This window comes from Drosophila yakuba, chromosome 2L (assembly GCF_016746365.2).
Source record: "Drosophila yakuba strain Tai18E2 chromosome 2L, Prin_Dyak_Tai18E2_2.1, whole genome shotgun sequence".
NCBI lineage: Eukaryota > Metazoa > Arthropoda > Insecta > Diptera > Drosophilidae > Drosophila > Drosophila yakuba.
This window is the reverse complement of record NC_052527.2, coordinates 2,126,938-2,148,767: the sequence shown is the minus strand read 5'-3', so window position 1 is coordinate 2,148,767 and position 21,830 is coordinate 2,126,938. Positions and strand designations below refer to the sequence as shown.

At 43.4% G+C, this 21,830-nt stretch overlaps 2 protein-coding genes across 7 annotated transcripts in view; one reads left to right on the top strand and one right to left on the bottom strand.

The window, feature by feature from the left end:
* The window catches only part of LOC6526501, a 43,881-nt gene that overhangs the window by 1,187 nt on the left and 20,864 nt on the right, over positions 1-21,830 (top strand). For all 5 annotated transcript variants that reach the window (XR_005560081.2, XM_039370518.2, XM_039370519.2 and 2 more), the window contains exon 2: positions 4,745-5,596. Coding sequence is in view for 4 of the 5 variants with exons in the window: in XM_039370518.2 (XP_039226452.1) it covers positions 5,134-5,596 (463 nt within the window). In the remaining variant the exon portion in view is untranslated. The remainder of the gene's footprint in view (positions 1-4,744; positions 5,597-21,830) is intronic.
* On the bottom strand, positions 19,270-20,660 carry LOC6526502. 2 transcript variants are annotated; one of them, XM_015197931.2, is made up of 3 exons: positions 20,488-20,660; positions 19,548-20,406; positions 19,270-19,481 (listed from the first exon to the last, which is right to left on the bottom strand). In XM_015197931.2, the coding sequence occupies exons 1-3, from the start codon at positions 20,532-20,534 to the stop codon at positions 19,449-19,451; spliced, it is 939 nt and encodes a 312-aa protein (XP_015053417.1). In that variant the 5' UTR covers positions 20,535-20,660; the 3' UTR covers positions 19,270-19,448. The 2 variants fall into 2 exon arrangements, with proteins under 2 accessions (XP_015053417.1, XP_002087613.1); XM_002087577.4 differs by having other exon boundaries at positions 19,270-19,478; positions 20,488-20,630.

Here is a 21,830-nt window from a genome sequence, read left to right as displayed (position 1 = left end):
TTGTAATATATTTTTCAATGGTCGCTGACTAACTATTAAAAATAGATAGGCAATTGGAAATAAACTAGTCATAACACAAAAACCCACAAATTATATTAAATCACTATGGCTGCAATATCTGATTGTCATGAAACACAAATTGAATAAATTAGAGGATATTACTTTAATACATTACATTAGGTTTTCCATTGTCCAACATGTGAGCTTGCATTATTTTGTTAATTGAAATGATTGGTAATTGCATAAAAAGAGCCATAAATAAATATAGTAAATCAAGCAGGCTTATGCTAATGGCCAGAATTAGATTAACTGATTTCAAAGGCGGCGGAAATTGGGGCATAAAAAATACAAAATTCAATAAATCATTAAGATCCCTAATTAGATACAACACGCATTTTCTCGCCGTGCACGTGTGTAAGCATGTGTGTGTGTGTTTGTGTGTGTGTAGTAGAGCTAGGCCAAAATGTGGCCCAAACATGCAATCGGGCCGCGTTGATGGCTCTAATGCCAGCCCTTTTGGCCGTGTACAAGTGCAGGAGAAGTGCTCGAGTTTGTTCTGCACTGGTTTGTTTGGATGGGTTTTGGCGTGGCTTGGTTTGGTTTGGTTTGGTTTGGATGGGATGTATGGTCCTGGATGGGTTTTAGTTTGGGTTTTGGTTTGCTGTGGTGGGAGTTGTGTGTTTGGGATTTTAAGGGGCCAACGAGTGGTTCGCGCTTTTGTTTTCAATGGATTAGCCGGCTTTCGAAAGTTGTACAACTCGCAGCAACTGTAGTTATGTGCATAAGTCCTAATTAAAGTCGCCCTTAAAGCGTGCCACACATTTTCAGCGCACTGGGAAAACCCCTTTTCGCGTACTAAAAATAGCAACTTTCACTGGCACGGCGCTTTTGTGACTTTGCCCAATTTCATTTTTAATTAAGCACATTTTGAACACACTTCAGCAATTACGCAGACAAAGAATCCTCTGGCAATAATGTCATTCTAAGGCTCTTGACTCATAAGCCAATTAAAAACGGCAAAGGACACAGAAGTACTGAAATCAGGACGGCTCCAAGTCTCATTTACATCTGGGAAAAGTCGGGAAAAGGTGTTTTCGTCCTGTTGTGTCCCTGTTGTGTCCTTGCTGTAACCCAGCTTACGATTGACACCTGACTATTCACCTGACTTTGGCAAGGACTTTTGTTCCGGCTGCCACCAATCAATCAAGAGCAGCAATCATCAAGTAGCAAGGACACCGTCCTCGTTCGATGGCTTAGCTGGCCTGTTCTTTCCCCAAAAGTATCCTGTCTTCTTCGTCCTTGGGCGCGCCGAAAATTAAAATTCTTCAATGTGAGGAAAGGCATAAAAATGTATAAAATATATATGAAAAGGCTGTCAAGGGTCGAATAAATAATGTAAAAAGGGAAATGCTTTTTTTCCCCCCGGCGCCTTGGGGCCCAAAAAAAATAAAAGTTCCTTAAGTTGTCTGCGCCAACCGCACGAATTTAAGCCAAAGAATTTTGTGCCTAAATTCGGGCAGCATTTTCAACTCTAATGGAGTGTGAAGCCAACATACATCTATACGTTTACGTTTGTACTTGTGTACATAGTATGGGCAAACTGAGGCAACTTGGCTCACCTAATCACATTGAAAGCTTAACGCCCGCCCAAGGACATATCCTGAATAATGAAGACCATTCTCGGCGGTTGGGTGGCATTTTCAGTTCAGTTGGAAGGCCTGCTTCGTTGGCCACTTTTGGCTAGCCGGCTAATGACCGTGGCTGGCCGAAAAGGGAGCATCAATAATTCATTCAGCTTTGTATGCGCTTTGAGCGCATTACATTTAATCAGAATTCATGCAGGACTTAGTGCGCCGCCGTGTTCGCATGTGTGTGTGTGTGTGTGTGTGTGTGTGTGTGTGTGTGTGTGGGAGTCTTTGTGATTGTTTATGCTAATAATTCATAAGCACGCGCCTGTGAAAAACCCGCCACCAACACACGCACACGCAACAGAAGGAATCTTGTGGAGCAACGCTTATTGACAGACATCCTGCCCGGAGCTTCTTGCTCTGTGCTCCTTGCTCTTGCTCCTGGATCTGCCCTCCACTTTCCCATCCTAAAGCATTTTTTGATCCTGGGCCAAGCCGCTTAGCCATATGGACATACACACGGGAAAAAGTCATAGACAAGAATACAGATTCCAGAGATAATTAAAAGAAGCTGAAAAATAAATCACTAGTTGTACCAGTTAGTGCACTTTCATTTCGAGTTTTTTATTTACATTAAACACCCTCTTTGGTGACAGCAAATGGAAATGTATTACCCGATTTCTTGCTGTGTAGCCAGAAGACTTAGAGCAAAGCTCATAGGTGGCCTACGAAAGGCTTCCCAAGCTGTTGGCCGCACTTTGTGGTCCGTGCTGGCATGCCAGGATAATAAAATGTTGCCAGGACTCACGTCTAGTCGTCCTGGTCCTCCTGCCTGGTCCACCGCACATGTGTCCTGGCACATTCCGCTGCATCTGTTGCCGCAGGCCGTGGAGTAAGAACAGGTTTTAATCTTTATGAAGCATATTTCATATCGTTTTTGGAACGCTTTTTTATGACTGCCGCCCGGACGGGTCTTCTTTTCGACATTATTAAAGGGCATTTTATTGATTGGTTTGCCGGGCTTTCCTGTGGGGAATCGCATAGTCTGATTAAAGTTCATTTTGTAAGAGGGGCAGAAAATTATTTCCGGTTCATGCCTTCCTTTGTCATTGGAAACTTTTTCGTTTCCTGTGTAAATAAATATTTGATATTGTACCTCAAACTTCATAGAAAAATGGTTTTTAATCGCGAGCAAACCTAATGAGATCTCGAGTCCGTTTTTTTAGGTACATCGTTTAAGGGAAAGTTTAAGCTTCACATTACGAAACTTTTTAATTATTTTATTTTGCCTCTTACCAGCCTCTTATACCTCTTATACTCTTAAAAATGCATGAATTTTTTTTGCTGCTCCTTCCTTTTTTATTCTTTATCACATTGGGTGGAAAATTGGTTAGTGAAGAGCTACATTTATTTGAAATATATATATTATATATTTTTTATTTTAAATTAGAAATGCAATTCATTTGTTGTGCTTTCTTAGAAGTATTGTTTTATTGCCACACACTTCCACTCAGTTTAGTTTCTAATTAATCCTAGCCATTTTCAGCTTAATCACTCGCCATTGGCCAACACAACACACACTTTGCTAATCAGCGGACAAGCCAGAGTCATTCGTTTGCTGCCACGCCCCCACCTTCGATACCGCCTCCACTTTCACCTCCTTTTCCAGAAACTAGAACTATTTATTTATTGTTCGGTTCAAGTGCAAGGCAATAAATCTGCGGCAAAGTTTTGTGTGTGTGCTGAATTTCATTTTCTGTATCATTAATTACGATGGTTTGTTTAAAGAATGGCCGCACAGACCGCAATCGCCATTCGGCCGCCACTCGATAATAAATCATTTACCTTGCCGGCACCCGAATATAAAAGTGAAAGTGGCGGCAAAACAGGGGAAGGGGTCAGAGGTCAGCAGGAAAATAAGCCAAGACCTCGGTATTTGCCATTCGCCTTTTTTTTGCTCTGTTTGTTCTGCCGATTTTTTGCAGTTGTTTGCTAGTCAGCTTTGTTTCGTTTCGTTTTGTTTTTTTAGTTTGTTTTGTTTTGTTTTGTTGGCATCTGATAAGGATTAGGGGCATTGACAAAGGAATGCAGAGCAGCAAGGATAGCAAGGACACCGGCAGGTCAGGGCGTTGCACACTGCACACTGCAAAACAAAACGAGCCACGAATGCAATTAAATTAGACTAACAGCAAATGGCCAAGAGAGCCCGTGGGGGCGAGAGATAGAAATGGCCACGTAAACTGATGTGCAAAAGGAAAACTGGCAAAGAGGCAGCCAGCCGAAGGACGTGCTGGACAGAGGTCCTTTGCGGGGCGAAGTGGAGTGGAGTGAACTGGAGTGCCGGCGAAAGTGGCAGCTAAAATGGCAAACTGAAAGCTTGAAACTTTCCCACTCGCCCGTGGGAAGCGAAAGCATGGAAAGCAAAAGTGTTGATGGGCCGAGCAACAGGCGACCTACCTAAAAATACCCATTAAAGTGTGGGGACTATTCGACCACGAAGCAGGGAATTCAATTTAACAGGCAATCTAGAAAATTGGCATATTAAATGCAGAGCAATAAATGGATTAGGCACAATTCTCTTGTTTAAATATAAAATATTTCTACTGGGTCTTTGCCGAAATGCAGAAATAATCGAAAGCGTGCAATCAGATTTAGTTTATTTTGCCAGAAAACCACTTTTGTTTTAAAACAGCATGTACAGCATATTTCCAAACACCCAAAGCCTGAAGTATTTAAGCCTAAGTAGAAACAATAACGAAAGCTGGCAATTAAAACAGACAGAAGCTGCTTAAATCAACAAAAACTAAAATTCCAATGCTCCCCCACATCTTACTTTTTCTACTTGCAACTTTCAAATGGAAACATTTTGCTGGGGGCATTTTCAATCCGCACAAGAGCAAGATATCTTTATTACGGCAGTGCCCATTAAACGGCAGTACATTTTACACTCTAACTCTATTTCGACCCACACACCAACACACACACACAACCTTTTCAATCTGTGCATTTTCCCCAAGATCCCCACACTTTCTGCCCCATTCTGCCACCCATTTCGGCCATGTTGCTGCGGGGTTTTGAACAACAGAAAGTGATTGCTTCATTGCTTATTTTTGCAGTGCAGTGAAGCGAACCGGAGGTAAAGCCAAAGTGAACCGAGATAAAACCGAAAGCAGCAGCTGAGCTGAGCCATAAAAACACTACCAGCAATGTTGCTCTTGTCCGCTTAGCGCAAATATTTCATTGACGGCCGGCCAGCAAAAGTAAAAGTTTAAGCCAGCATTAAAATATATATGTATATGTATTAGCGGCAGCAGCGTCGAATGGCGCACTATGCTGCTCAAGTCGACAAAGACGGCGGCAGCAGCAGCAACAACATCAGCAACATCAGCAGCAACAGCAGCAACAGCAGCAGCAGCATCAGCACTTAAATGCAGCAACAAGAAAAATCAGCTGAAAACTGGCAAATAAAACTCAACGACAGGCAAAAACTATTAAATCTCGCTGGATGCCTGCGGCAATAGTTATTGTTAAACAACACAAGGAGCAGCAGCAACAGCAGCACCAACAGCACCAACAGGACCAACAGGACCAAAAGGACCCACGGGCGGCGAAACAAATTTGCAATATAAATTTATGCGGATTTTTGCGTCGCAGCGGCGCCGACGACGTCGACGTCATCGAATCGCGTAGCCCAGGCCATGCTGCTGATGTCGACGTCGCAGCAGCAGCAGCAGCAGTGGCAGCAACATCAGTGGCAGCAACAGCAACTGCAGCAGCAGCAACAGCAGCAGCAACAACAGCAGCAGCAACAGCAGCAACAGCAGCAACAGCAGCAGCAGCAGCAGCAACAGCAGCAGCAACAACAAGGGCAGCGGCGACGACGCGCGCAGTTATTATAATAATGGCGTTAGTTGTTAGCATAATGCAGCAGCAGCAACAACAATCGCTACTCTGGCCATTCTGCAACGGTAAGTGCTCCAGTCCTTTCAGCAGTTCTGCCACTTTTTCTGGCCTTTGACCCGGCTGCATTTTCGCTGGCCAAAATGCAACCGAAAATGGGTAAAGCTGCCGCAAAAGTTGCCGCATTTATTCAGAATTATTCCCAACAAGTTGTAGTAGGGTAAATATTTTGGATTGATTTTAATTACAACAGCAGTTAGCCATTCCTATTGGTAAAAGCTGTTAAAAGCCATATAGCTAGAATGCAGGGGTCATCTCTGTGCTTTTCTATCTGTTTGCTCTGCTACTTGAACTTTTTGCCATCGGTTGTGTAGCAAGGAGAAGGAGGAAAGCGGCGGAAAAGCGGGAAAATGCTGTGCTGCATAGTTTTAGCTGCTGCCATAATATTTCAGAGCAATGCAAATTATGTTTACGTGCGTGGCAAATAGCTGAAATGGCCGCCGTCCATTTAGCCACGGGCCACGCCCACCAAAACGCCAAACGCCCAGTGCAAAGTGTGTGTGCTAAAAGTATGCTTTTAATAGTTCAAATTGCATTTAATACATAATGCAGAAAATTGCTCGCAACACGAGTGGCAAGCAGCAGCATCTGCCACATCTGCAACTGCAACTGCAGCAGTCATAATAACAATAACACGAGCCATTCATTTGTTTCGCTATCATGCTGAGCAATTTGTTAATAATTAATTTTCGAGCGTAAAAATCCCCCGGTGAGTGATGGGTTTTCCCCCATTTTCACCGCCATATGAGTCGAGTTTTCCGCGATCTGCGGTTGAGTTGCATTATACTCTCGTTGCGAACACTTTCTATTCGCAGTTGTTGACATGAATGTTGTTTGCTGTTTGGCGGCCAGCAATAATAATTATTATTATTTATTATAATAAGGTAATGAATTGTTTCGCTGAATTGGTCTAAGTGTTCGATAAATATTTAACAACTTTTGATTACAAATCGTTTGTATGATGGCGGCCTTGTTAAATGGGGGAAATGCCAATATTTGAAGATAGAAACAGCCATCAATGATGGCATGTTTTTAATTTCTGTTGATATTTTGCATATAAAAGTAATTAAGTTGATGGTAAAATCCCTTATTAATTTGCGCAACCAAATGTTAAATTTAAGAAAGGCAAATATTTGCTCGTTACCAGCGTAATTTACCTCAGTAATATGTTTGTCCTCAGCCAATAATAAATTTATAATTAATTTCAGCTCGAAAGCAATAAAATTTCTACTGGATACAGGATACAGTTAGTATGTGTTCTAATTAATTTTGCCATTAATATTGCCTTCCAATTTCCACTACTGCCACCATTTTCAGGTGTTTCGAATATTTGTCACTTTTCCTCCTGCTGGCTTATCTCATTGTGAGTGATTGTGATGGAAACTGATTTTCCTCAGCTGCTGGGAATTTCCACTGCATTTGCTTGGACGTGTCAAACCAAATTGAATTCCGGACACACATTTCTAGCCGGCTTTAGGATGCCATTCTCCGTGCCGAAACTGTTCAATATTTAATATTTACACGCTGCGTTTTCCGGGGCTTTCCAGGCCGAGGAAAAGCCTAGTGCTGTCTGCCGCTTTTCCGCTCTTCCGCTCGGATTGCCCGCCCATATTGGCATAATTATCTTGCGCAGCATCGTGCTGGGGGAAAACTGCTTAAATGCGTGCGAGTTTGCCGAGCTTTCCCACTTTTCCGACTGCAGTTGTCTGCGTTCTGCGGCTGCTGATTTATGGCCTGGCTCATTGTCTAGTTTTGGGCCCAAAGCCCCCCTACCTTGCCCCTCTTGCCATGCCAATTGTCTGCGGTTCTACCGCAATAATCTTGTTTTATTAGTCTCCAGCGTAATTTTTCTACAGTTCGTTCTTTTTCAGCTTTGGTTTTGGTTTCGGTCTGGCGTTTTTCTTTGTTTTTCTTCGCATATTTCCTCGCCTTTCCCTTGGTTTTCCCTCGCTATTTCCTCGCTTTTCCAATAATTTTCTTTTTTTGCTTCCATTTCCTCTTGCGGCTTGCACTCGAGGGGATTTCGCATTGGCTTTGCCATTGGTCCGACTTGTTTTATTTTCTATTCCGGTTTTATTTGCCCACCGCCTTATCTCATAAATAATTCATTAATATTTTCAATTGATTTATCCCCCAGTCCCGAATTTGTCAATGGCCAACGAGTTTCCTTTCAATCGCAATCCCAATCCACAATCCCCGAGCTTTATGTCTGGGAAATCCTGCCGAGAAAGTGGAACATTAGACGACTTGTTTGTTTATCACCGCCGCTTAAAGTTGCCCAAGTCTCACGGGGAAAACTTTTCAAATGTTTCGGCCAAGAGTTTTCATATTCGGCCGCCACTTTGTGGTTGATCTTGAGTAGCCAAGTTCTTGCACACAAGTGCTCATTTTGAACTGACTTAGTGACCTGCCAGTCATAAATACCTATGTTTAATGGCCCAAAAGGTCCGGTGGCAAATGACCAGGCAGCGTTAACAAATCTTCACAAATTGTTGCTTGCAAAGCGCCGGCCAAATTTTCAACTAATTAATGAAATTTATGTCGGTCAACTTTTCAGCGTTAGCAGAACAGCAAGAACGGCAAGAACAGCGGCAAAATGAGGCCATCGTGGCAGCTAATTAAATGCAATTAGAACGGCCTTGAGGGGGCGGCCTTTAGGACTTTAGATACAGATAGTTGGGAATAGTTGGGGTTAGCTGGTCCCCTCGGAATTTCGAGAGCCCCTGAAAGTTGGCCCATTGGAAGTTTGTTTGCTGCTGATGTCAGCGGAATGTGCATCATTTATAAATCAATATGAACGCCTCTGCAATTTGGCCAAGTTCTTAGACTTGATTAGCGCATTAATTCGCATTCATTTTACTCGGTTCCCCCATTCAATTGCTCTGGCATAGTTAAGGCTTATAACCATGGAATACAAGTTAGTAGGCTATATACTATGCCTTCATTTCCTTCAATTTCCCTATGCATAGTTTCATCATTTGCCAATTAAGGTTGGCTTGATTGAAGGCAGCCGCCAATTAAAGTCACCACCTGTGGAAACTTTGGCGACCTTGTTAGCAATTTGCCACTAGTTCAAGGTTCTTGCAACGCTGCCACTTTCAGTTTTTTGCTTTTTTGGGCCCCCGCTCACTTCCACTTCGAGTGCACTCTTGATTTGGTGGAAGGTGTGCTGCGAATTCATCTCAGAAATTCACCTAATTAACACGTTCTAAAAACATGTGTTGCCTGTTGGTTTCTGGGCTGGCTGTGTGTTGTCCTTGCTGTTGCCAAGTTGGGGCCATGAAATTAATTTCGAGCCATGTGCACAATTTTCAGCAGCCAAAAGTTGCCTGCTCGTATGAGTAAATGTCAAAAACTTTTCCATCGACAAGAACTTAATTATGTAAAGCATGGTATACAAATAAAACAAAACCAGCCAGTACCACACACAGGTAGTAAAATATTTTAGTGACTAGGACGGGCGATGGAGGGGCGCAGGACTGGCAGGACCAACAGGACTAGACCCCTTGAAAAGCTGCCATGAATTTTTGAAACGAGCTCGCACAGCACACACAGCACAGACAGGGGAGAAATGGAAAAATATAAGCGGGAAATACAATATTGGGTAAAGTGCATCCTGCGAGGTGGCGAGCTGCACATCCTGCCGCACATCGCGACACATCCTGGCCGCATCCTGGCGGCAAACCAGGACCCGCAGCTAAACGGCGACCATTACCGCAACGTCGAGTAGGAAATAACTCGTGGCGGGACGCGAGGTTCCGAGGCTCTGAGGTTCCAAAGTTCCGAGGCTCGCAGGATTCGAGGGGCGAAATTAGGTCAATTGCGTGTACGACGCGTTGTGAATACAGCATCCTGCCTGCCTCGTGACTGTGTGTGTGTGTGTGTGTGTATGAGTGTGTGTGCAGGTCCTGTGACCAGGATTTGCTGTGTGTTGTTCATTTTCGCTTTAGTTTTTTGTCGCATCTTCCTTTGCGGACTGTCAACGTAATGCGGTGTCCGTATATGCGTGAATTCATGCCCACAGCAGCGGCCAAGTTAATAGAGCCATTGACACTCGTTGAAACAGAAACTATTAGATGGAAAGCTATATAAATGTTTATTTACCTGTTGGTAACTGGGCTTAGTTCACTCTTGAACTAACATTTCCTTTGTGCTTCCTCAAGGAGCACTACTCATTCCACCGCCATAGTGCGCGCATATAAATTCGCTATATGGGCCGCTTTTAGCGACAAAGGAAACGGAAGATAAATTTAAGCGAAACTTCGGCTCGCATCGCCCCGAAAGTTGTTGGCCCAAAAAACTTGCGCATATAATTTAAGCGAAGAGCGAAAAATATCCAAGTTGGCCAACTTACTTAGGGCCATAACACACTCAAACAGAAAAAGTAAACTTTGGCCTGCTTAAAACTACGAGAAGAATTAAATTTGGCCAGCGGAGGAGAACAGCGCACCGAAATGAGGAGCAGGACTCGTGTTTGGAGTCAGACACAACTGGGAAAGCTGGGAAATGGAAAATGCCAGTTGGGCGATGGGCGATGGGAGATGGGAAATGGAAAATGACGAAGCAGAGCGGCGTCTTTGCAGGGCCAAAACTCCGCTAATAATGTGAAACTTTATTAATTTGCTCCGCACTGCAGCTGCAGCTGCTGGCGGCCAGGAAGATGGTGCAAAAGGCGTGGAGCTGAATTTACAGCTTGCTAATTTGGTTAATTTGGTTTTCTAGTAATTTTCCCCCATTGGAGCGGCTGTGCAATTTTCACTTTCCTTTTTCCGCAGCTCAGGCCCCAATTTTGCGGCTATTTGCATTTTCCCTCTCCTCCTATACAGTTGCCTATCTGCCTTGCATATTTTCGCAGTCTGCGATGCATTTCATTAATTAAATTGCAATTTCTAGCTGCGTTTTTTTCCCTTGCTTTCCTTTGCCCCCCACCCCTCGAAACGTTTTTCTCATGTTAATTTTGTACTCAGTCTACTGGCATTTTTTACAACTAGGATTTTCCGCTTTTTTCACTGGATTTTCGCACACACACACACTCTCCATATATTCTTCATATACTTTATGAATTTTTCGTAGCCTTTTTTTGTGGCACTGCACTCTGGCTGGTGTTTTTTGAAGGGTTATTATTTTAAAATAGGTTTTATTGCTCACTCCTTTTGATGAGCCTGATTTTTTTTCCATTAACGAAGTCATTGCTTTGACAGGAAAATGCATTCATCTGGGAGTCCGGGAAAACTTTAAGCTCCTTACCCTCTGCATGTATGGGGTCGTATAGTCCAGCCAATTAAATTTCACGATGTGTTCGTGGTGCTGCAAAAACATTCTCCATCAGCAGTCAGCGATATCAAAGTCATTGCCTCCCGGCAACGGTGCGTATGAGTGATGTGAGTCTCTGGGAAGCTAACTTTTGCCATTGGCATGCGGCTCTTTAAATTGAACCACAGTCATCTGTGGCGCTTGAAGGTCAAAAATATATGACTGCCAATTAGCAAACGATTTGTTTGACTTGCGATGCTCGTATATATGCGTATGGGAGAACGTTTGAGCATCGAAAGCTTTTAACCAAAGGAAGAAAAACCTTTCAGGCCCAAAATGCCACATTTCCGCCATCGATTTGGCTCTCACTTGCTTGGTTTTTCTCGATTTTCCCCCCGACTGCCGCTTTATATTTTCCTGCCGGTAAGGAAAACGGAACTGATGTGCGAACTTAATGTGGACTTAAGCAGCCTTGTAACCGTAACATAAATATGGCGCAGAACCAACAGCGGGCTTGCTGCACTGCAAGAAAATCAGTTTACTATACCCTTGTTTCACACACATAAATCTCAGGTGATAAAATTTTCATTTAAAGCTCATTCATCCAAATGGCTAAACTTTCTTGGGTAGTTAAAACAAAAACTGTGATAAGTTTTTGCGAGTGTAGTTAGGCACACACGTGCTGGCAGAGAACATGCCACAAAAGTCATTCAACCGCAAAAGTTTTCGGCGTCAGGCGGAATTAGTGGTGCAAGTATAAAAATTCACACATCAGCTGCAGTGCATCAGCACAGAAAATCGAATGGAAAGCCATTTCAATGTTGCAACGTGCACATATCTAGTTCGCAGATTAAATTTAAACTTGCATGCAGTTATATAAGTTGGTAATCTGGCCAAAAAGAATTCGTTCAAAACTTTGTGCTCTCTGGTAAGCCATAGCTTAAAATCCACTCGAAATGTTCACTTAATTGAAGCACTTTTTAAATATACATACGTATAAATTTAGTTTCAAGCCAAATAAAATAGCTATGGTTTTACAAAAATTTCTAACTTTTCTAATGAATCATTCATAAAAAGTGCAGCAAATATTTATTTGTTAACAATGACTTACAAACAAGTGAAAAATTAATTAGATCTCCCAAGTTGCCATCGGAAATATAACTATTTTCGCTTGGAGTAGCGCGAAAGCACAACAATAATTTGCATTTGCTGCCATGCGGCATGCCACAATCTGTCCGCAGATTCAGGTGTGAGTGCCGCAGCAGCATCTGAGGCACAAACAGAAGCAGCAGCAGATGCCGCATTAATTGCGCCCGGCCAAATGCAGACAGCACATCATTTGTGTCAGCATTTCGTGTGGGCTGGAAAAGCGGGGTGGAAAATGTGAGTGGAAAACGAGAGTGGGTGGGGGATAAGACAGAGGGGAAGGGCGGCCCACAGCCGGGGGGCGAGGCAACAACAGCTAAACAGGCCAAATACAAATGGTAAACATACGGATACAAGCCAGCAAGACACACACACACACCGCACACACACACAACCATTTTGCATTGCGGCAATAAAATAAATTGCAGACAAAAATAAAAAAGCGAGGCCCCAGGAAAATAAGGAATGAAAACATATGTTAGCCGGCACACACACATGAAAAAGAGAAAACTATTTGCCGGAAAATGCTGAAATGGGAAATACGCTTTGCAGCAAAGGTTTCCGAAATTATGCTTGTGCGAGGGTTTTGCTCGGGGTTTGATTTGATATTTATCAACGCATTCAGTATTATATTATATTATATTTAGAGTGACTGAGGGCAGGGAATAGAGAACTCGCATTAAAATGATAAGAATGAGTGGGAGAGTGAGGAGTGTGGAGGGGAATGATGAAGTCATCAACAGCATTAGCATTTCGATGATTGATTGGGCAGCGCCTGAAAGTACCAAAATGTGGGCATCCCCAAGGAAATTATTCTATTCCTGGAAAGCAGATTAAATTATTTATAAGTCTGTCATAAGACATATAAATAAACAAACAATTGCAATATTTTCTCTGTAATAATAACAGGAGATTAAGCCTAGGAAAAGATAGGGTAGCAGATCTTATTTTAATTATCCTCAATTTGTTGACTCCTTTCGAAACTCCCCAACTCCTTGACTGAAATCAGATGATCCCCTTTTCATGTGTGGTAAACTGGTTATGCTGATTAAGAATCAACATCCTGGCTGACTTCTGAGATGTCCTTTCTCATACAGCCACATTAGAGTGCCTCCTGCTTCATGCAATGCAAATATGCCCATATTTGTGCACTTGTACACTCCTAGTTCAAACAAGAACAGCTTCAGCCTCAGCTTTTCCGCTTTTCCTTGCTTTTCCGAGTCAGCCTGCCGTTTTCTGTTTTCTGTTTTCCGCTTTCACATTTATTTTTAGCTGCCGCGCTGTGCTTAAAATAAATAAAAATACTTGTAATGCGTGTACCAGCTGAAAATGGTTATAGTGCCCTGCTGTTCGCCATCTTCCACACACTTTTACACAAAGAGAAAATTCTCTGCATTTCTTTAAGTGCTTAAAATATCAAAATGCTCAACATAATCAATCTATTAGTGCTTAAATTATCTGTGACATGCTTTCGCTTTATTTTAAGCATAAAAGCTGTACATTTTGTTAGCTTAGTTTTGTTTTTGTTTACCCGATTTTCCCCGATTTTTGCCGCTTTTCCTGGCGGCTGACTCTCCTGTTTTTCTTGTTCTTCTTGTTGCCGTCGTTTTTCGTGCATTTTAAGGCAAAAGTGGAATTGCTTTTGGCCGACTGCGTGTGTGTGTGTGAGTGTGTGTGTGTCTTGCGGTTGGCCAAAAAAGAATTTTGCTAGCGTTGGCTTTGCTTAACCCAAAAGTGCAATGTTTGCAAGGATGCCCATCGCTAACAAACAACAGATCCCCAAGCTCCCCACACCAACCACACCCACCACCCAACACCCGAAACCCCCCTTTCATGTGTGTCAGTCAAACAGACATTGTAGCCCGTCTTGTTGGCTGCATTTCATTTTTGTGGCGCAAGGACATCGAAATGCCTGCGGCTGTCTGTGCCACACACACGCACACACATCCACACACAGGCACACAACATAAATTCGCCTAAGGATTGACCAACAAGAAAAAGCTGATGTGAAATGCAGGCGAGGTACGAGTAAACAATGGGCGAAATAGAGACGCAGTCGCAGACGCAAATAGACTAAAAGGTCAGGATCCGGATAATTTGGGCGCAAGATGGAAAATCCATGGCATACACTTTTGGGCCAGACTGTCTGGGTTCGTCGGGCGGCCGATTGTTTGCAAATGAACTTTAAGCCACTTGCCCTCCGACCACTTGCCACGCCCCAACGCCCCAAATGCCCAACTACCCGCCGCCCCTTTTCTCTATTCATTTCAATTTTCTTGGCTTCCGTTTCCATGGGACTCTTTGTCCTTTTATTAACACATTTTCCTTGGAATCGTCGCAGCGGGTTTTTTTTTATGGCCCCAGCCAAAGGGTTCTGCAGCTCAGGAAAACGCGGGAGGCACCACATTAGATCTGATTAGATTGCACTGCATGCCAGCTGTCCAATTTGCCGGGAAAATTGTTTGCTCTCACTTTGGGAAAATCTGCAATAGGGCAGTAGGAGCTGTTCGAATAAAAGTCAAACAACTGCGGTATAACTACAATTAACAGCATTGCAAATTAAATTTTAGCCTAGTAACGAAGAAACGTAAAAGTACATCATTTTTTTCAGTGAACTTTAGGAATTTTGGAGCGTGGGATTTTCCGCAATTGGAAGTTTAAAGAATGCATTTCCTTCAGTTTGATTTGTATTGCTATGAATGTGGGATACACAATTAAAGCTATTGTTTAAAGGAATTCGGTAGAAAAAATATGTGGAAAAAAAACATATAAAACCATAAAATATGTTTGAATTAAAAGGGCATATATGAAAACAAGTTTAAATTTGTCTGCAATAATATTAAAGCAAGCAATCCTAAAAGCTTACGATCCATACTAAACTTGAACTTTTTCTTCTCGCTGAGGCATTTTCCAGCAATTTGATTTACGACCCCGGAAACATTTAGTACGTGCACTTTAAGTTTCGCCAGTTCGCCTAGTTTTCTTTTGCTTTTCCCGTGGAATCCTGACCTTTCCTGCATTTTCTCCGGCATTTGTGTTTTTCTTTGCGAGAATTTCTCGTGGCTGACCATCCGTTTGCATTTGTATCTAAATAGTTGGGCCAAAGTTTTAATTTGTTTGATGCCAAATTGTTTTGCTGGCCTTGGTGCGAAACACAAAACACAGAGCTGCCTTCTGCGATAGTTTAATGATTCATGATTGGAAAGTAAAGTTTATGCAGCTCATGATTTGTGACGGGAGTTAGATATAATTTATTACGCGAAAGGATAAGAAAAGTCGGCAAAAGTTTGGCCACGAGCGGTAAAAGTGAATCAAAATTGGACCGGAGATAATTAATAAGTGGGGTAACTATACAGATCGATAAGTTATGGCCAGCATAAATTCTTGAAATATATATTGTTTTTCCATTTTTATCAGACTCAGCGGAAAATAACTTTCCAATTCATCTCAGCTAGCACATACATACATATATACACTTTTGCCGGCGAAGGCAAGTTTAAAGGAATATTGAAAGAAAAATAATATAAATATCCCAGGGACTTGGTTGACTTGTTTCTTAACTTGGCCAAGAGGGACCCTGGCTTCCAGGTCGTTTCCTTGGCCTCTGATTACCTGGCAAATGCCAGGCCACATCAATCAATCGAGGCGGCAAAGTTTTATGCAACTTTCTGGTCCGTTGCGGTGTCTAACCAAGCCAATTAATTTGTGGTTTACATGCCATTCCGCTCGTCAATAAATAAAGTCCACCCACCGCCCACACCGCCCCCATTTCCGCACACCCCGGGGCCTTTCAATAGCCTCGCCCCATGAATAATGGAAACGAACATTGCATATTCCCCCCAAGCAACTTAAATGGCTGGGCGGGCTTTAATACACATAGCTTCTATTTGTGTGGACGGCAACGTGGGCATTCCAACGCATTATTCTGCTGACTTGTTGCGGCAACAAAAATGGGCACAAAAGTTTTGATTGAGGCATTTTTTCGGTTTAATTAACTGTTTTGTCTTTGTGCACATACGCGTGTATGAGGCGATTGAATTAAAAGAAGCGAATCAGGCATACGAGAATTTGAATGGCCGTTTTCATGGCAACCCATTAATGTGAATACACTTGAAAATGGGTTAAAAAATTAAAAATTAATATAATATTTGAAATCAACTTCATAACTAAATTTGGTAGAGTGTCTATAAGTGTTTTCTTCAGTGCACTGGATATTCGAACGAGTGAGTTTTGTGCTGATTATGAGTTTTCAACTAAGAGGCTCATTAGGGGTTTCGTGCGGAATTTTTCCTTGTTTGTGGTAATCTGCCAGTGCATTTAGCTCTCGGCAGTGGCCATCATCAGCATCTCCCTGCTTTCCCAGCTTTTCCAGGCTTTTCCTGGCCGTTTAATGCAGTCCAGAGAGCACTCGAGCAGTGGCGAATGCGGAAAATGCGGAAAATGCTCGAGGGGCGGCCGTGGGGAGAGCCTCTCACGGAAAAGTTGCAGTTGACACCATCTTATGAAATTAGTTTCTTTTTCCCTCATTTTTGACTTGACATCGTTTTGGCCACTGCTGCCACTTGAGGGTCGCTCCTCCGCATCCTTCGCATCCTCTGAATCCTTCGCTCATTGCTCCTTGTCCACGCTGTGTAATGTGAATATTCGTGCGGACATCCCTGCCAGCTCCAACAAAAGGCCATGTCGCAGCACAAATCCTGGCCAAGGCAGCTCCCTCTCCTCTGCTCAGGCTCAGCCTCAGCCTTCCGAGCTAAGCGTTTTTGTATAACTTTACACTTGACCCCCGAAATGGCCAGCACTTGAGTTGCCTTGGATTTATGCTTGGCTATTTTTTGTCTGTCTGTGGGTGAATTGGGTGAATTTGTCGGACTGGCAGGTAGCTTAAAGATCCATAAGAATGTTACCAGTGCATGCTTGTACATTTTGCATGTGATTTTAAGCACGAATATTAAATTGAAACCACAAAAATACATATATCTGCTTGACCTGATTTTTAAAAATTTATGGGATTAAACATTTAAACTACATGATTTTTAGTTTGATCTGCGAAAAAACACCTTTTAGGTCGATACTTTTACGGCCAAGTGCTTGAGTTTTAGTACCAGGATAAATTGAACTTGGAAGACGTCTTCGAAAAACGGCAACGTTGTATTTTTAGTGACAGTAAAATATTAGAAGTGTAGCTGGGCAGCTGGGAAAAGAAAGCAAAACACAGATACGATATGGGGATCATGAATCTCTTTTTATTGCAAATTAAGGATTAGCAAGTGGCAAAGTGTCATCTCGTTGGAATTTACGTTGTATGTTTATGAGGTCAGGCCAGCTAAGTGGAAGCCTTGTAGAATAAGCCTTATAGAAGGCTTATGGCCAATAGATATTGAAAACCGAGAACGGGTTTGACCTTTCGATGCTGCCATAATTCTTGACTCACTCTTTGTTTAGATTGGGCGTGGTCGGGTCGAAAAACACACACTCACTAGTGAGCAAACAAATCTGTTTAATTAAGGCGAGAGTCCACTCCGGCCAAGTGCAGACCCACTGCCTCCACTTCGCCACATTGCCACTTCGCCACTTCACCACTTCACCATTGTTTTATCTCGCCCATTGGCCCATTGGCTCTTTGGCTCCGTGTGAGCGATGAGGTGTTGGTTAGCCTTTGGGCCAGGCAAATTGCTTGGTCAGTTCTTTGAGGCCGGCAAACACACTCGCACACCCCGAAGAGTTCATTTCAGTCAAGGATGTGCACGACGATCCGGGCTTCTGGGGCGTCTATTCGGGGATGAGGGGAAATGGCTAGGTGCCAGGCCGATAATTTGTTGCCAGCCAGTCGCAACCTCTCGTAACTTAGCTGCTGCCAAAAAAACAGAAGCTCAATTTATAAATGAAATCGTTGCGTTGCCTCTTTCACCACACGCAGAAAAAAGTTCAGCTGGGGAAGTTTAAAAGTCAACTTTATGGGCGATTAACTAAGTTACATAAGATTATAAAACTAATCACAAGATGCCTACCTTTAAATACTTAATATACTACTTAATCTATTACCAAACATAAAAATGCCATATTATATTCTTCATTTTTGTAGAAATAAGTTGTAAGTGGTATGTATTTATTTTGAGTGCACATCCTGAACACGCTTGGGATGCGATGTCCTTGTTTTTCCCCCGGGTTCCGCCTTCTTTTGAGCGGGATTTGAATTTCTTTTCGTGTTACTTATCGCCTTGATAGATACACTTGGGTCCATTTGATTGCTTTGATGTATGGCTGAGAGAAATGGAAACTGCGGAGAAGGGAAAGTCCTGCAGAATAGTGGGTCTTTGATTTGTTGCGGACTCAATGCACTTGAATTTGTTTGCCTTTGATGTTGGCACATTAGTTTCGGCTTGATTTGAAAGCACCACAACGTGCTCGTTTTATTTTTCCAAATTTTCGAAATGAACTCTTTGGCGCGGTGGAGTTGCCTTCTGCTGCTGCTGCAGAGCAACAGTTCCGCAGACCACAGGAAATGCATCGGCTAATCTATTTAAGCCATCGTGCCACGTGACGTTGCCCCTCTCCCATTCCTCCCCTCCCCTCCCCTCCGCGTGTAAGTTTCTGGCCAACAAAATTGCGGCAGGTTGTCCGTTCCCCCAGCGACATCTGCTGCATGCGACATCACGGCAAGTGGGGAATGGAATGGAATGGCATGGCATGGCATGGGTTTTGCTGCCAAATCGCTGCCACAACAAATTCCGAGCGTCTGGCCAAATGAAATAGGATTCCGCAGTGAACCACAGTGGCGGAGGGGGGCAGGGGTTGGGCTATGGAATTGTATAAAATAAAAATCGTGGCTCGCAGGAAACGTCATAAAAATTGTCTATTTCTCACATAGACTCTTGCCGGCGAATGTATACTTGACTATATATCTTTCTTTGCTTGTGACCAAGTTCCTGGAAATGCCTTGGAATCGTCATGGCAGCTCTTGCCAGGATTGCCCCAAAGATGCTGCAGCACTTGACGTGGCTGGTGTTGGGGGGAATGCGGCGTGGATTCACTTCTTCAGGTGAAGCCTGTTGCCTGGCAACTTTTGCGCGACTTTCGCAACCAACGCAGAAATCAACTGACATTTCAGCTCAACTTTCGATGTTAAAATTCAATGCAAGTAGATGTTTTCAATAATTATGTTGAACGCAAACGAATACTGTGGAAACAGCTTCAATGCTATGTACACTAATTTATACAGAATTTTAAATTTTTTAATCTAAATGTATCTAGCCCCTGAAAAACTTTTTAAAAAGAGCATAGCTTAAATTTCAAAGAAGCACTCTCCTGTTTTTATTTTCATTTACTAAGCTCTAAGTCTCAAGTATATCCAATTAAATTTTCTTTCAATTTTCGAGAGTTACGTAGAAATGTTTAGAGCTTTTTCTTCATCGTTGGGCAGTTTGTTTTCGAGTAGGAAACCTGCCAAAAACCAATGACCCCTCACATTGTTTCCATTTCCACACGCGTGACCTGCTGGAAAAGCAAAGTTTGTCTATAAATTCAATGTCATAAATTTGAGAGTGACTTTTCAAGACATACCAGCAGACACTTGTTGGCCGAGGCCTGGGGGCGTGGTCGTTCCCGCCTCAAGCTGATGTATTTGTCCACACTTACGTAATAGATGACACCATCTTCCTCGCGGAGTATGAAACGCTCAGAGCGTTCCAAATTATCCCCGGCTTTTTCCTCTCTGTAGCGATGGTCGGATAGGTAAACCTTTTCCATGGTCTCCGCAATGTCCTGGATGTAACGGAAGTTGATCAGGCAGCTGCCGCAGTCCTTGATTAGGTTCTGGTTGTTATCGTGCGGTGGAATATCAAACTTCATCTGAACGAAGCGATAGTCCTGCAAATCCGTATCGGGAAAGACGGGCAGAGTCATCACCGGACGGGCATTGCTGCCCGGTTTGGTGGGATGTCGGAGAAGGGGTTTCTTAATATCCCTGAAGCTGCCATCAATCATCGCCTTCTGCAGCTCCAGGCTGATGGGCTCCAGGTTGCTTGGAGCCCTGAGCATCGCCACAGAACGCTGTAGTCGAGTACGAGGACGAGGTGGCTGCACTCGCTCCTTGGCGAACATCTGTCCACATTCCTGGATGTGACTGCGTCTGGGGTAGCCACAGTCCAGGGCTTCAATGTCCTTGAGCAAAGCTGCATCCCGTGGATCCATTGGCTGCACATTGCCGGGCAGCTCATCGTAAGCCTTCTGATCCATCAAATCAATTTTGAAGAGCTCATGAAGCCCTTTGAACAGTTGCGAGAAGCGAGTCTCCAGCTTGTGAATCAAAACCGGCTCCTTTCCGTACTCCCGGATAATCTGGCCACAGGGCAGATATTTGCAATCCTTCGGAGGAGTGGGCATCTCATTTGTGTAGACAATGGGGCAGATGAACTGATTGCTGCAATTGTTTTTTTTTTTTGTATGTTGAAAATTGGGTCCTCTGGCTTGAATTTGGAGTAAGGAACTCCACCGTACTTACTGCTCTTCATCACGATTCCCCTGATTGTACACGACCTCTGCTGCCATAATGGAAGAGTTTTCTGTTTTTCCCTTGGCTTTTCCTGCTTGCTCGTTCCAATCGCTCGACCAGTTTTTCGATTTGTGCTTCGTCAGTCACTTTTCATTCTGACAGACACGTCAGCTGCAAGTTGGCAACTCGGCGTGGGAAAACTAGGTGCCGATAGCGTCTCCTGGTGGAAGTGGATGGATTAACGCCAGCGGTTGGGGAGGGAAAAAACGTTAAAAACTAAACCTTAATTACATTTACACAAGCATGTAAGTTTAAATGCACTTTCCTGTTAAAGGAAATGTGTCTAGGATTGCCACCAAAAAATGTGTTATTTTCTAAGAATAAAATGCTGAAAGAAGCGATGTCAGCGCTGCTGAAAAGCGAAAGAACCATTAATATTTATAGCCGAGTTGTTAGTTCTTTATTTTCCAATCATAACATCATTAATTAAATGCTCAACTGTCTACAAATAGTTGTGAAAATAGTGTTGAAAAGCTGAAAGCAAAAGGCACTTCGATTGACCAAAACGTATCCCTAATCAGTTTTAGTTCGTTGAGTTGCCCACCTCAACAGGACTCGTTTGTAATCAGGCGACTTTAAAATCCCTTCCGTGTCATCACCACCCCCATTTACCCCCACTTACCCCCACTTGCCCCTCGTTAACCCCCACGAACATCCGCAAGATGCGGGCCACTCGCCCATAATGGACTCTGACTTGGCCACCTTAGGTTTTGGCCAGGGCTAAGCTCATTACGTGCCACGCCTCCAAATACAATTGCAAACTGCTGTGGTGGTGGTCGAGAATGGAAATTCTGCACTGAGAGAAAGAGGAAAGCCCGCAAGCAGGCCGGATATCAGTGAAATGAAGGCCAACTAAACGCATGAGTCTCCTTAATGAGATGTAACCATATTCTGTGTGGATTCTGTGTGGAGTTCCTAAATAACAAGGTAGGAACATATAATAACTGGCCCACTCCAACTGACATATGATTAATCCGGGCCAATTTGCAGTGTAGCTGATGGAGGGTGTCTCGTGGTGTTGATAAGAGTGGTTGGAGTCCTGGAGTTGTGGAGTCCTGTTCGTGGCTCGTGCCGAAATTAATTGATGCGACAATGGCTGAGCAACGACTAACTTGGGCCTCCAACTCAATTCAGGCCGCCACATCACGAGCTCATCATCATCATCATGGCTTGCAAGGGGGCAGGATACTTAGGAGGATGAGCAGGAGGATGGGCAGGAGGTGGCGTTGCTGAGATGGGAGGTGTGGACGCCATGTGGATGCCGCATTCTGAGGGCTGTGCAATTTGGCGTG

Coding starts and splice junctions, on each gene's coding strand:
- LOC6526502 (XM_015197931.2), bottom strand. CDS start 20,534: ATGGCAGCAGAGGTCGTGTACAATCAGGGGAATCGTGATGAAGAGCA. Junction 20,407..20,487: donor GGGAATCGTGATGAAGAGCA/GTAAGTACGGTG, acceptor AAACAATTGCAG/CAATCAGTTCATCTGCCCCA. Junction 19,482..19,547: donor CGGCCAACAAGTGTCTGCTG/GTATGTCTTGAA, acceptor TTGCTTTTCCAG/CAGGTCACGCGTGTGGAAAT.